The sequence below is a fragment of the Myiozetetes cayanensis genome, unplaced genomic scaffold (assembly GCF_022539395.1).
Source record: "Myiozetetes cayanensis isolate MyiCay16 unplaced genomic scaffold, myiCay2020 scf10, whole genome shotgun sequence".
In the NCBI taxonomy this organism is placed as follows: Eukaryota; Metazoa; Chordata; class Aves; order Passeriformes; family Tyrannidae; genus Myiozetetes; species Myiozetetes cayanensis.
This window is the reverse complement of record NW_026086605.1, coordinates 4,531,713-4,546,969: the sequence shown is the minus strand read 5'-3', so window position 1 is coordinate 4,546,969 and position 15,257 is coordinate 4,531,713. Positions and strand designations below refer to the sequence as shown.

At 43.0% G+C, this 15,257-nt stretch overlaps 1 protein-coding gene across 2 annotated transcripts in view; it reads right to left on the bottom strand.

Annotated features, from left to right (window-relative positions):
- DOCK1 (dedicator of cytokinesis 1) overlaps positions 1 to 15,257 on the bottom strand; it is a 263,338-nt gene that overhangs the window by 105,475 nt on the left and 142,606 nt on the right. For both annotated transcript variants that reach the window (XM_050305334.1, XM_050305335.1), the window contains exons 28-29: positions 12,526 to 12,627; positions 6,517 to 6,611 (exon numbers count right to left, since the gene is read on the bottom strand). In XM_050305334.1, coding sequence (XP_050161291.1) covers positions 6,517 to 6,611; positions 12,526 to 12,627 — 197 coding nt within the window. The remainder of the gene's footprint in view (positions 1 to 6,516; positions 6,612 to 12,525; positions 12,628 to 15,257) is intronic.

The following is a 15,257-nucleotide window of genomic DNA, read 5'->3' as shown; positions in this document are numbered from 1 at the left end:
AATCCATACATGGTAAATAGGGGGAAGTTTTTTCTATACAGAGAAATATCCAGCACTAAGTAAAAACAAAATTGCTCCCATTCAAAGTCTTCTTGCATTCCAGCCCAGAACAAAATTATTTTGCTGTTCAAGCTGCATGTCTGGACTCTTAAACTTTCTAAGTAAGCACAGTCCTGTAGGAAATGCATTAATAGTCAGGAAAAGTAATACCAATTCCTTCTACTCCAGGCTTTTCCTACTGTTCAGACTCTTCTTGAAACAATAGATTTTTTGTCCTCCTAAAATACAACTGCATTTCAAATGCTTTCTTTGTTCCAATTTCAATTTGGAAATGTAAAGCAGTTACCATATTCCATAAAAACAGAAATCAAGGAAATGTTCTAAAGATCAGTGCCCCAGGTGTAAGTTCAGACTTTCAAGTCACATCTACTAATCATGGAATAGAGTTGTTCAGGTTGGAAAAGACCTCCAGGATCATCATGTCCAGCCATCAACCCACTGTGTTCATCATTAAACCATCTCCTCAAGTGCCACATCCATTTGTTTCTGGAGCACTTCCAGGAATGGGGACTCCACCACTGCCCTGGGCAGCCTTTCCATGCAGAAATATTCCCTAATATCCAACCTAAGCCTGTCCTGGAGCAACTTGAAGCCGTTAATAATATCTTTGAAGATGGAATTAACACAGGCTTGAACCCATGCAGGGGTTTGGAAAATGAAACAATGATTTTAAAGATTTTTTTTTTCCCTACTTCTTCCACCCCAGCCCCACACAGCCAACATTACTTGATAAACTGTGGAACTCTGTGTGTCCTGCTCTTCCTGCAGTTTGCAATCCAGAATCTTTATCATCTTCCTGGCCTCTTTTTCCCTGTTATGAAAACTACCCCTCATCCATCAGGAGCTTGGGATGGATTTTTAAACAAGGGCTTTTGCACTTGCACTTATTTGATGAATGCAACTTGACTGGTCAATTATGTAAGTGCAAAGAGCCCATTTTCATACATTTATTAAAACCACCAGCGGGTTTGCTGTTTTGCTTTGTTTTGTTTTCAATAAGTCTGCGTAAAGCCCAGCAGAATATTGCAATTAAACCAAATTTCCATCATCTAAACCCCAATTTTTTTTATTTTGGCTTTGGGTTCCTTGTCAGGAAGAATAACTCCCAGGCTGCTGAAAGCGAAACTTGCTCCAGTTGCTGCAGCACGTCAGGGTTTGCCCACTATTGATGGATGGGCACAGCCATCACTGGAGCTAATTCTGAGAGCACAGGGGAGATGTGACAGGTACTGCTGTGACAACCAGGGAGCAGAACAGCCCACATTTCCCTGGAAGCTGCAAAAATAAACACTCCGGAACAGCGAAAAGGTACGTGTTTATCTGGAGTATCGCCCTCATCCTCCTCTCTGCAAGGTGTTTTTTGGTTCTCACACAGAAAATTGATCAAGTTTCTGGCTGGGATAGAGTTAATTTACCTCCTGGTAGCTGGTGTGGAGCTGTGGTTTGGATTTGTGCAGGGAACAGGGTGAGTAACACAGGGATGTTTCTCTTATGGCTCAGCAGGGCTTGCACAGAGCCAAGGCCTTTCCTTCTCCTCACCCCACCAGGGAGAGGCTGGGGGTGCCCAAGGAGTGGGGAAGGGACACAGCCAGGACAGCTGATCCCAAATAACCCCAGGGATATCCCAGACCATACGGAATCATGCTCAGCACATGGAGTTGGGTGGGATGTTGGAGGGGGTGGCTGCTCAAGGCCTGGTTGGGAATCAGTCAGTTGGTGATGAGCAACTGTTTTCATCTGCTTTTCTCTTTGCTATTTTCATTTAAATTACATTTATTATTACTGTTATTCATTATTGTTATGCATTGTTGCCCCATCCCTGGAAGTGTCCAAGGCCAGGTTGGACAGGGTTTGGAGCAACCTGAGATGGGGGAAGGTGTCCCTACCCATGGCAGGGGGTGGGACTGGATGGGCTTTAAGGTCCCTTCCAACCCAAACCATTCCAGGATTCTGTGCTCTTATCTCAAGCCTCATCACCTTAAAACTGTCAATTCTCTCCCCCTCCTCCTGCTGGGAGTAAGGAGTTACTGGTTGTTGGCATTTAAGTTGCCATCTGGAACTAAATCACAACAACCAAGTTTCCAGGAGGAAACTAAACCTCCAGCCACCTGCACAGCCAGTACTGGAATGGTGGGAAGCAGGGAACACCTACCACATTCCCTCCTCAGGGACAGATATATTTCCTCTGGAAAAAAAATTAGCAGGCACAAGAAACCTCATTTTCACTGAGAAGCATCTCATCCCTTTTTCTCCGACTTCAAAAGGCAAAACAAACAGGTATTTTATGTAAATGTGGACATTAGAAACAAAAAATAGAACAGAAAACATCAAATTCCTTTTTCATAGGCAACTCAGCTTCCAGTGGAACAGCTGCAGATGAAAGTGGTAGCTACAAATTAATATATCATAAGGTCTACCAAAGGAAGTGATTGTCTCAAATGCCAAAAGTAAGACCAAAGACTAAATTATTTTCATTTACGAAAGCGTGGAGAGGAATTGCTTTCATGTCGTGAGTTATGTGTTTAGGAGGAACCTCAGCTGGGCTTGTCAGCTTCTGACAAAAGTTAAAAACAATTTCTAAAACATTTCAGAAACATGAGTTAGAAGGGGGAAAGGTAAACAATACAAAATCCCTGCCTTCTGCTTTAACTCCTTTTACATTTCAAACTCCTGGGGTGTGTTCTCCTGCTGGAGATGCCTGGAGTGAAGAATCTGCCTCCAAAGCACTTCCCATCCCCATCCTAAAACACAGGAAAATCCTGAAACCATTAAATACAGATGTTATGCCTTTACCTTAACAGGAACAACTCATCCTGAAAAGGTGGGCACATCCAAACCTTACAGCAGGTGTAATTTGAAGGTGGACAAGTATCTTAAATAAAATTACAAGCTATTTCCAAGTTCTCCTCAGGAGCAGTTGTTTCAAACACACGCTCTGGGATCTATTAGCCATATTATCTCTATTATATATATCTATATGTAACTCTATTATCTATTATCCATCTCTGTCACTCTCTCATCAGTGGATTTTTCCATCCCTGGTGCTTGGATATTGTTGTTCACAGTAAACCAGCAGCTGATTTGGACCAAAAATTTGACAGTGAAAGCAAAACCCATTGCATCAGTTTGCACATTCTCTTTTTTACTCCCCAATTGAACTCCTTTACCCCAAAAATGTTGGCCAGCCATCTGCAAACCAATGTCACATTGGTGGCAAACCAAGGGATTCCATGAGATTGGTGACACCAAAACCTTGGACTCTTAATCAAGGAATTGCTTTGCTAAAGTGATAAGTGTTGGTTAAATTAAATGAGAGAATAATCAGTAAATGTTTTACCAAAAAAGGAACAATTACCTCATTGGATATGAGGAATTTTTGCATTCATTTCAGCACGAGAGGAGGGAACAGTGTGAGTATTTGTGTTATTGGAACATGGGATGTGATGATCCTGTGCCTGGTAAAGAATATTGTGGGGGCAGGAAAGAGAGAGGACCTCGATGCTTTCATGCACTGCACCAAAACCAGGCAAAGTACAGAGTCATTTCTGTGACAATGAGTGTGCAGATATTTTTATATATATATAAAAAATAAATAATATACATATTTATATATATCTATCCCGCAAATGAAGTTCAAAAAATTGTAATACTGAATTTTAACTAAACTTATATTTGCAAATATTCCCTGTGTTCCAGTTGTTCTCACACTCATCTCAGCCAGAATATTTCAATCCACTGCTGAATCCACTGTATTTTAACTGCAAGGGAACCACTGCATGGAGAGGAGCTGCCTGAGCTCTCTCTGCCACGAAGGTGATGAGATCCTCCCTAAGGGACTGGTCTCTCTAAGAGTGGGCTCTCTTCCAGCTATTTTTATTTTTTTCCTGTTGTTTCACACTATCAGATAAATTCCATGCAGGGACATAAATGAAACTGAGGATAGAGTTAAAATTTAGCTCACTTTCTTTGGCTCATGGCACAGAAACACTTGACCTGCAGGACGTGATTTCAAGAACGACCCAAAACTGCACATTCTGAGTTATTTCTACTGAGAAGATGTCACAGCTTTAAAAGGCAGGATTTGTTCTTAAATTTCATCTGCTTTTCTACAATAAAAGTTTACAGGGGTGGAAATAAAGGGGGCAGATGGACAAAGGAAGGTATTTTACAGTGCAGCTTTCTGGTTTTGGGAACCACGTCAACTTCAACAGGGAAAATGAAAAGCACGGAAATCAATTCAGGAGCATTTCCAAACGGGCTGGTGCAACGAAAATGAACAAGGGAATTAGGGATGAACAGCCCCCTTCAGCACTTCTGCAGATATTCATCAGCAACACAAAGACTAGAGGAAGTTTTTAACTTTAAACACTACTTGGATATTCTACTGGCACTGAGGTTGGTCAGGAAGAATCCAAGATCTTAACAACACATCCCGTCTCTGCTTCTTCAGGACTTGATGTTCAGGGTGGGATAAAGACAAGCCTATTTTTAAGGATCAAAAACCCAAGGCCCTGCCCTGGCTGTGGATCTCTGCACCATACTCAGTACTGATCCAAATTTTCAGAGCAAGGAACTGCCTGGGGAAAGGTGCCCTTTGTGCTTCAAGGAAAACCCGATGGGGAGGGAAGAGACTCTTTTTGTAGCTTTGCTCTTTCATTTCTATGCCCATAATTTCACTGTTTAAAATAAAAACCAAGGTCAAATCCCCACCCAACTGAACACTGAGAGGTCATTTGGCAATAGTGTGAAGATACTGCAATCCCAGAGTGGTTTGGGTTGGAAGTGACCTTAAAGACCAACCAGTCCCACCCCCTGCCGTGGGCAGGGACACCTTCCACTAGCCCAGGATGCTCCAAGCCCCATCCAACCTGGCCTTGGACACTTCCAGGGATGGGGCAACCACAGCTTCTCTGGGCAACCTGTGCCAGGGCCTCCCCACCCTCCCAGCCAACAATTCCTGCCCAATATCCCATCTATTCCTGCCCTCTGGCAGTGGGAAGCCATTCCCCCTTGTCCTGTCCCTCCATCCCTTGTCCAAAGTCCCTTCCCCAGCTTTCCTGGAGCCCCTTTAGGCACTGGAAGGGGCTCTCAGGTCTCTCTGGATCCCTCCCTTCTCCAGGTGAACACCCCAGCTCTCCCAGCCTGGCTCCAGAGCAGGGGGGCTCCAGCCCTTGGAGCATCTTCATGGCCTCCTCTGGACTTGCTCCAGCAGCTCCACATCCTTCCTGTACTGGGGACTCCAGAGCTGGCTCATTTAAGGAATACCCATTGCAATATTTTCCATACCCCTGTAATTGCCACATGTCTGCTTATTTCTGCCAGTCAAGGTGTTAAGAGTGTCCAAACACAGATCTTCCCAATCCTATTTCTATCTCCTCCAGAATCCCCCGAGCCCAGAGGGGTTCTCCTGTTCCAAAGGACACAGGAAGCACACGCTGTGAGGGTTTCCCAAGCACCTGCAACGAGGCTCCTGGGACAGCTGGAGAAGCAAAACCACGTTGAAAATTACCAAAAAGAAAGAAACCCAAGGGGCTTTAGATGTTCCTCACGAGCTGCTCTCCAAGAGCTCCCGATTTCAAACCCCAGGTGCTTCCCAAGCTGTGGCCACACACGAGCGAGAATCCCAGACCAGGGAGGCGACCCCAAAATACGGCTCAACCTCCTGCCTCATATTTATTCAGAATGAATTTTAGGAGGTGGTTAAAGAGACTTCAGAAGCCAAGATTAAAGTTATGGTGCATTTTTATAACTGTGGTTCAGCATTTTATGGAAGTAAACGCTGACAACTTTATAGCCGTGGTCGCTTCCAGCGAACGCAGCAGAGATTTCTCCAGGCAACTGGTAAATATAATGTTTTTGCCTTATACTTTCATCTCAGTACACATAAAAGCATTTGACACACTTAATAAAATGTCACCAGCATAAAACACTGCACAAAGGAATGCTAAATAATGACACAGCTGCAATTATTGAGGAAAAAAATGAGCATTAGAAACATTTGGAGCCTTTCTCCGCATTACTGCGATGGTGGAATCTGGGGTTAAAATGCCCTTTTTTTGTTAACACCACTGAAAATATTCCTGAGCATGCAACTCTATACAGTAACCAGTTCTGAGATCGTATGGAAAACACATCATTTATCCTGAGAAGAATAAATTTAATTGTTATAAGGTATGTATAGAACTTTACTGCACCTGCTGTTGGCTCCAAAATCTGGGATCTCAGGCTGATGCCAGCCTTAATTTGGGGACACCTATAGCAGGCCACAAAAACACTGCTCAGCCACCTCCAGAGCCAGACTTTAAATAATAATTCTTTGCATCAGAGAAGGAGAAAAGCCCAGCCCAGCCTGGTTGCAGCTTTGTGTTTTACTGTTTCCAAGCAACCCCGTGGTTTCGGCTCAAACACAAACCCAACCAGCCCAGAAATCCTGAGAGCCTTTCCCTCCGTACTCACTTATTCTGCATCATGTTCATTATCACCCAGTCGAAGGGATAGACGTTCTTCCCGATGAGATTCTTGAACATGATGAATGTTTCCATCAGGAAATCCTAAAAGAAGAGAAAATATTTGGAGAGGGCTGTTCTGCTGGATCACAGACATCCACGGGATGGTGGCAGTTATTAATGACCACACTCCAAAGGTGTCCTCGTGTTCTGCTCCAAAAAAAAAGCCATTATTCATATATAAAACACACCTAAATCCTACTAAAGCATATTTATACATCGTGGCCATAAATCCTACAATAATTCTAGTTAAAAACTTGTCAGAAATTATGACAACTTTAAACCCACGTTGTAACAACCCATGGGATGACTCAGGACCTACCACTGGTGCACCAGTTATCCCAAAGGGAATAATTTTTTATATATATATATATATATATATATACACACACACATACATTATATATGTTGTATTTTTTTATATATAATAATTATTTTCCACACTACAGACAGAGTCTCACAGTCCCTTTGTGGGCAGCCTGTATTGTGACACACATGTTGTGACACGTGCCTGGGGTCTCTTGGAAAGCTGTTAAAAGCACACTGGGACACGGAAAGAGAGAAAAAATAAAAGCTAAATATTCATTCAAATCTTATAATTACACTGAAAATACTCCCTGGAGTCACTTGATGAGTTTTCCCTCCCTTTGTGAATATCCTCCTGAAATCAAGATTGTTTATTTATTAAAATAAACACATGTTCTAGCTCAAAATGGGATCCATCAGTGTGGTGGTGCCCATCACGCTGTCATGGAGTAGAGCAAATCAGTGGTTTGGCCATCCCAAAACTGGGAGAGACTCTCCCTAAAGGCAGCAACAGTAATTCCTTCTGCAAGTGACAACCTGTCCCAGAACAGAAGTTAATTTAGCAGCATAAAGCAATTTATTCCTACACAGCTATGAACAAACACTTCTTTGGACCAGAAGCCTCGTGTACTTTACAATGTAAATCATCTCCTACAATCTGGGAATCTGTAATTGCTATCTGACAATTGGAGTAATATCAAATCCTGGGAGAGAGAGAGAGAGGGGAAAAAAGAACTTAATGCAGAAAGTCCTTGATCCACTTCACAGAGAGATAAAAATGAACTTTTATTCCAAGGTTAGAATATTTTCCCTTTGATTCAGTTTCTCAGTGATGGTATTTATCTCGTCTATCTTTAAAATGTCAAATGCCTACAAAAAAAAACCCCAAAATGTTACATTCACTGGACTTTTAACTAAGACTGTTTTTTATGTAACCTTTTCAGTGAGAAACAAATCTGAAGTTGCTGCTCTCATCAGTCTTTCTCCACGTGTGAGAGATGGTATCTTGGTCACATTTTATCTCCGGGTTGGCTGTTCTGTTAAAATGCTTTTCCTGCCTCAGAAATCCCCAGGCAGTGGGATGGGGGAGCTGCAGGATCAGGAGGACACAACACTGGGATCACAGATCACTGAATCATAGAATGGTTGGGTTGGACCTTCAAGACTATCCCATTCCCCCCCTACTGTGGGCAGGGACACCTTCCACTAGCCCAGGTTGCTCCAGCCTGGCCTTGGGCACTTCCAGGGATGGGGCAGCCACAGCTTCTCTGGGCAACCTGTGCCAGGGCCTCCCCACCCTCACAGGGAGGAATTCCTTCCCAATATCCAAACTAAACCTACTCTCTTTCAGTTAAAGGCCATTGCCCCTTGTCCTGCCACTCCAATCCTCCTGAAGAGTCTCTCTCCATCTCTTGGGCTCTGCCACACGCACGGCACGAGGGCTGCTTTGGGATGTTCTGCACCCCAGCTCCTGGTACCCAATCAATCATCAAATCACAGAACCATCAAGGCTGGGGAAGACCCCCAAGATCATCAGGTCCAACCTCTGACCAAACACCAGTGTTCCCACTGAAGCACACCATGCTGTTTTGGAGCTGCTCATGGCCCAGGAGGTGTCACCGCTGTGCAAAGCCAAACTCACCCCAGATGCTCTTCACAAGCTCGGTAAAACCTGTCTTAGTGTAAGAGATCCAACTGCAGATTTTACTGCTCATCTTTCATGTATTTTGGTGGAGGAATTACACTGTTGATGATTCAGGCTCGTTCCTGACCCTGGGGGTTCTGCCACGTCCGATCTGACCTACTTTGCTGATTCAGCTCTACATTTTAATCTACTGATATTTACATTTTAATAGCCCCACGTTCACTCAGGTACTTTAAATAATGCTCTGTAACAACTGAGCTAATTATTGATCAAATCCAAAGCTCCTCATGCTCACCTGTGGTTTGTGCATTCAGAATATTGCTCTCTTTGCCATTTTATCTTCCTTATAGAAAAGCAAATGGTTTGGATGAATTAACCTCATGCTATGAGCAAAACCCAGGGCTTTTCTGGGGGTTGGGTGTGGAGAGGGAAACTCCCAGGGCATGCACACTTTTTTTCAGTGTATCTGGAAGCAGACCAAATTTTTCTGAACATAAAAAAATGATAAAAACCTGTATTAAAAGGAGCAAGGGCTGCAGCTCCTGGTCTCTCTCTCCAACTCCAAATACAAATCATATTTAATATCCCAAGGAAGCTTAATCCAGAAGAGGTGAGACCCCTTCTCAATTCCCATCCACTGAGCAAGCTCAGCCTGAGATACTCCACATGGCAAAACATCAACATGATTTTTGTCAACTAATACCACCTATGTCTCAAATAAAAATAATTTTTATCAAGTAAGAAGGGGAGAGAAATCAATTAGTCCCAGAAAAAACCTCACTGGTCTTGGGTGATGTTTCCTCTCAGGATGACAACAGAATCACAGGTCTGGATTTCACAGAATCACAGCCCAGTTTGGGTTGGAAGGGACCTTGAAGTCAGAAATTCCTCTTTGAACAGACATACCTTAATAAATCTAAACACAGTGTTCTGCAGAGGGATAAAAGACTGGTTTTATTGCATTCTGCCTCACCCTTTAAAAGACTTTTGAGGCCAAATATGACCATTATAATAATCTAAAACTGACACCTACATCACACAGCCCATAAAGTTCCCTCCAGCAGTTCCATCTCCCGGCTGAGCAAGAGCACAGAGAGATTGAAGGGTCTCCCATGGAGAAGAAGCAACCACAGCTTCACTTTTCTTGTCAATTTTTTTCATGGAAAACCTAATAATTTCTGTTTGGCTTAATCTGATTTCAGTCCTAAATCACTGCTTTGTGATTGAACTGAACACTCTGGAATAGGAGGTGCAATTATCACCTCCATGTCCAGGGATGTTGGGATGAAATGAAAACACTTCTGGATTTAAGCTCTGATGGGTGAGTCAAATGACAGTGGCTCACAGAACTGATGGATTAAAGAAATGGAAAACCAAGAAATGTTAAATGAAGAGGCAGGGAAAGGTGTTTTTTCCCCACCCAAACCATCCAGTGACAGTTCAGAACATCCCACCACTGAGGAGGGAAAGAATCAGGAGCTCCAAGAGAGGAACAAGGAATGGTGACAGTGAAGGAGGTGACAGAGCTGCAGTTCTGATGGGGGAACAGAAACCAGAGACCAAGGTGGGGCTTTCACATCAACACTGAAATCTCATCTGTGAGGAAATACTTCTGAGAACAGAAATTCCTCACTGAAAAGGTTGTGTCAGCTTTTCTCTTCAGCACAGAAACTGGGTTGTATCATCTTTTTGTTCTCACTGATGACTCAATCAGTTTTATTTGTGCTTACAAAAAAGGGAAAGAAAATTCAGTTTACTCGCTGAAGTTTCCCTTTTTTGACAGGATGAACACTGTTCTGCCATTACACCTGCACACCTTCTTTTATAATATTTTAAGTCGGCTTAAGGCAGCATTTTCTACTCTTATCATATTACCCATTTAATATTTTACCAACTTATTATCTGCTTTAGTTTCTGTTAACACACATTATCATTTACACAGGATTATTAAAACATTTAAAAGGTACATTTAATTAAAGATATAAAGTGTTGCAGCACCTGACCAAGTTTGGATTTGAATACCTGCTAAAACAAATGAGCACAACAGTGGAAAACAAGGAGTCAAACAGTTCACTTGCTGATGGAAAACATGATTTTAACAGTCCACTTCCAGCTCCACAACCCCAGAACAGGCAGGATGAATATTCAGAGTCAGGACAGGAGAAAGAAGTGATTCCTCCTGAATCCCAGAGCACTGAGTGCACATAAATCAAACTCTTAAAAAGGACCCATTATAGATAGACCACTTGCCAAATTTCAAATACATAATAATTCTTGTTTTAACAAGGAAGATCTGACCTACAGAAGCACCTTGCAGGCAATTTAGACCAAAAAGAAAAAAAAGAGAGATTTTTAAACCAAACACTTTTATAGCCATTAGAAAAATCCCAGATTTCCTAAGCAGCACTTTTCTCCCTGCATTTTTTTTGCTAGATGTTGTCCTGATTTTGGCTGGGATAGAGTTAATTTTCTTCTTATGTTTGGGATTTGGGATGAAAATAACGTTGCTAACACACTGATATTTGGGATTTTGCTGAGCTGGGCTTACCCTGAGTCAAGGACTTGTCCGTGGCCCAGGCTCTGCCAGGGAGGAGCTGCACAAGAAGCTGGGGAGGAGAATGGCCAGGACAGGTGACCTGTCCTGATGTTCCACACCTTAGAACATCATATCTCCTATATAAACTGGTTTTTTTCCCAACCAAACTGAGAGAACTGGCTGGGAGCTGCCAATCACTGCTGGGGGACAGGCCAGGCATCGGTCAGTGGGTGCTGAGCCATTTTACTGGACATCACTGGTCTGTCTGGGGTTTTATTCCTGCCTTTCTGTTTGTTACCTCTCTTTTAATTGCTATTTTTATCACCATCATCATAATTATCATCATTATTACATTAATAACAACTTTTATGTTATTTTTATTCTATTTTACTTTCTTTTAACGATGAAACTGTTCTTATCTCAATGTTTTATTATTAGTGGGAAACCAAATGACTATCCATGTAAATGCTCCAAGATCCCACAGCAGGGTAACTGGGAAGCCCTTTCCATGCAGTGATGCCCATCTGCAGCTCTTTGCAGTTGGACTCTGTCCTCCTCCTCTGGAATCATCAGCTCTGTGACTCAGTGATGCCAGATCAGGTGCAAACAGAGGCTTTAGGAACTTCTCTGAAAACTGGCATGGGCCAAAGAGCTCAAATCTGGCAGAAAATTGGGTAGAAATAAGAAGAACAAAAATTAAAGACGAACTGGAAAGCCCAAACACAAAGAATTACACAAAGGAAAGCCCCTGGGCTTGTTCTGTTGGGTCTGGAAGGAGGAGAACCCACATAAAGATTAAAATGCAGGTGAAACTGCCTGGAGCATTCCCAGGATGGAATGGAACAGGGCTGAGCAGCTTTGGGTCATCACTAATTGCTGGGAGCTCAGCCAAGAGTTTGGTGTCCCCTTTGCAGCCATATGGCAAAGCCAGTTTGGGTTATTGCAGAGTTATCTCCTCAGCTATAAACTCCCTTCTATTATTGCTTTAATTAAGTTGGGTTGTTGCCTTAGTCAGGCCACTGAACGACTCTGAGAAGACAAATTTCAATTATTATTGCTTATTTAACAACTAAGGGCATCTCTAAGGTTAAAATGGTTTGTGCAAAAGGGAAAAGTGAGATTTTACCCAGCTACTTAAAGAAAAGAAAGCAGGACATCTGGCAGATTTAACACTGAAACTTCCTTTCCTAAGGAAGTTTTATTTAATATTCTTTTCTTCTCTTCTTAAATAAAAGTCTCATCACTGCTATTTCTTCGTGCTTTCTTTTAATTGCCTCAAATCCACTGCCTCATGCTTTTTAAAGCACTGAATGGCCCCAGGGCTTTAATAAAGATTTTTATATTAATTCTATAATGCCAAGCACATTTTGTTGACATTTCACAAGTGTACTTAATGACCAATAACAGGGGGAAAAAAAAAAACAAACACATGGTGAACTATTTTATGAAGAGATAAAACAAGTCAAACTCACCACAACATCCGACCTCATCTTCCCAAAAGTCTTGATTAAATGAGCATAGTGATAGTCCTCCATCTGCCTGAGAATGGCTGTCATGCAGGCCACAAAACTGCCCTGGAAAAATAAAAGTAAAGAAGGCAATTATTTAAGAAAAGGCAACATATTTCTTGCTATCACAACATAACATTGCTTGAGAGCCCCACAGAGATGTAATTCCATCATTAAAATTCATTACTGAATGTGCGAAATTCTGTTAAGAAAACAAAGGAACATCTCAAAAAGTTTCCGTTTCCAATTTCATGGGTCTGGCACTGAAGCTTTTGCAACACCTTCTTCAGCTAAAAACTGCTCTGACATTAAAGGCTTTGCAAGGTAATAAACAGCACTCCTAAAAATACCACACAATATCAGGATTTGCATTTGGAAAGTCAATACTCTGCTCAAGAAAGAAATCTCTTAAAAATCATTACACTGAGCACCACAGCTAAACCCTGAGTTTTAATTTCACTGAGTGGTATTTTCAGGTACTGTGATGCTTACAAAAAAAAAAACAACCCACCAAAATCCAATAAGTTTCATTAAAAAAGTAGAAGAGCTGTACCAACCACATCTCTCTCAAACCGTGGAAAAAGTAAAAAGTGCCAAAAAGAAAGTTAAAGATTTCCCTGTGGTGTGTCAAAGTGTTGTAGTAACAACTCCAACCCATTCCTGTGGCGACTCAGATATAGAAAGATCCCATAAATAGGTTCTTCTTGTCCATCTTCTCTCTCTAAATATCTGCTAAAAGCCTGTTGATAATGTCCAGGTCTTTGATGAAAAGAAAAACCACTAAAAATCAGAACACCTCGGAGAATGACTCAGAAAATAAGTGATTCTTTCTATGGTTTGATAAAACTCTAAATTCCCCTTTCAGTGCCATTTCCGAGGTGCTCCAGCCCAAGAGAATACTGAGGAATTTTCTCTCCTTTCTAAGGCACAGAGCCTTTATTGTTGCCTTTAAGAACAGCATTACTTTCAATTTAAAATATTTCTTTCCACATCAGTCCAAGTAAGGGAGATTAAAGCCAAAATGACACCAGGTTATCTGTGTGGGCTCTGAGCCCTCTCACTTCCAGGCTAATCCCCAGCCTCCACCAGATAATCACTCCTGGAATGTGCTTTTCTCCCATGGAACGGAGCTGAGATCTGAACTCCCCCAGAACTGATTTGGTCCATGTGGGTCATTTTCCCACATGATGCAAAGGCACCTGATGGGAGCTCTTAGGAACGTGCAAACTCCATGAATATAAAAGGGAAAGGCCACCAGAGCTTCCGTTCCAGGATTTCAAAAGCATTTTCTAACAAACTCTGACGAGAATAGAAGCTGGGGCTGCAAGAAGACAATGTTTACTACTATGAAATGGAAATCAGGAGGGATCATCTCCGAACTGTGAACGTTGATTGTCACAACAGCCTCTAAGGAGTGCTCGACGGGCCTGGAGGAAAACATCCAATAGCCCTCAGTCAGTCCTGTCTCCCCTAAAGATGTCATCAGTCAAAAGGGATGTGCCAGCACCAGTCAGAATTATAAATTTTTTAAACTGGCTGCTTAAGATGAGCTCCAGATGGAACTCAGTCCATCACTGTGCTCATGGTGCTGCAGACGGTTCCAAAACGCTCAGGGGAGCTGGAGACAAACCCTGTTTTCTCACAGTGTCTTTTCACAGACACTCAAATAACCTCCAAGTCCATGGCTTGGCAAAGACAAACCCATTTTTGCTTTTTCTTCACATGAACACATCAAACCCACACTGGCAAATCCAGCCCTGTCCAGGTGTCCAGCAGCCACCACACAGCTCTGCTATCCTTCTGACAGAGTCTGTTGTGAAAGTGCCTAAGAGCTTTGGTCTTATCTTGGTGTTTCTCTGAGATTTGGGGAGTAGTTGAAGTGAATATACAGGGCTGCAACACTCAAAAGATGAATTTCATACCTGAGGAAATTGTCATGGCAATTTGGTATGAAACAAAAATCATGGAATCACAGAAGAGTTGAAGTTGGAAGGGACATTACAGACCAACCAGTCCCACCCCCTGCCATGGGCAGGGACACCTTCCACTAGCCCAGGTTGCTCCAAGCCCTGTCCAACCTGGCCTTGGACACTTCCAGGGATCCAGGGGCAGCCACAGCTTCTCTGGGCAACCTGTGCCAGGCCCTCACCATCCTCACAGCCAACAATTCCTTCCCAATATCCCATCTATCCCTGCCCTCTGGCAGTGGGAAGCCATTCCCCCTTGTCCTGTCCCTCCATCCCTTGTCCAAAGTTCCTCTCCAGCTCTCCTGGAGCCCCTTTAGGCCCTGGAGCCTTCTCTTCTCCAGGTGAACACCCTCAGCTCTCCCAGCCTGGCTCCAGAGCAGAGGAGCTCCAGCCCTTGCAGCATCTCCACGGCCTCCCCTGGACTCTCTCCAGCATCTCCACATCATTCCCGTGTCAGCACCCCCAGAACTCCAGAGCCCTGCAGGAGGATTCTCTCCAGAGCAGAGCAGAGTAAATTAATGTAGATCAGCTGTTAAACTTCCAAACACATTTAAACTTTCGTTTTTCAACGTAGGAGCAGCCAGAGGTGTGAATGAATTTGATTGTCATCCTCTGCACCTACTGGTGACCCCTGTCCCTCCTCCACCCCCTCCAACATCCCAGCTCCTGCCCAGGCAGCCCAGCCCTCCCCTGGGAGCAGCACAGGCTGCTCTGGCTGTCCCCACCAGC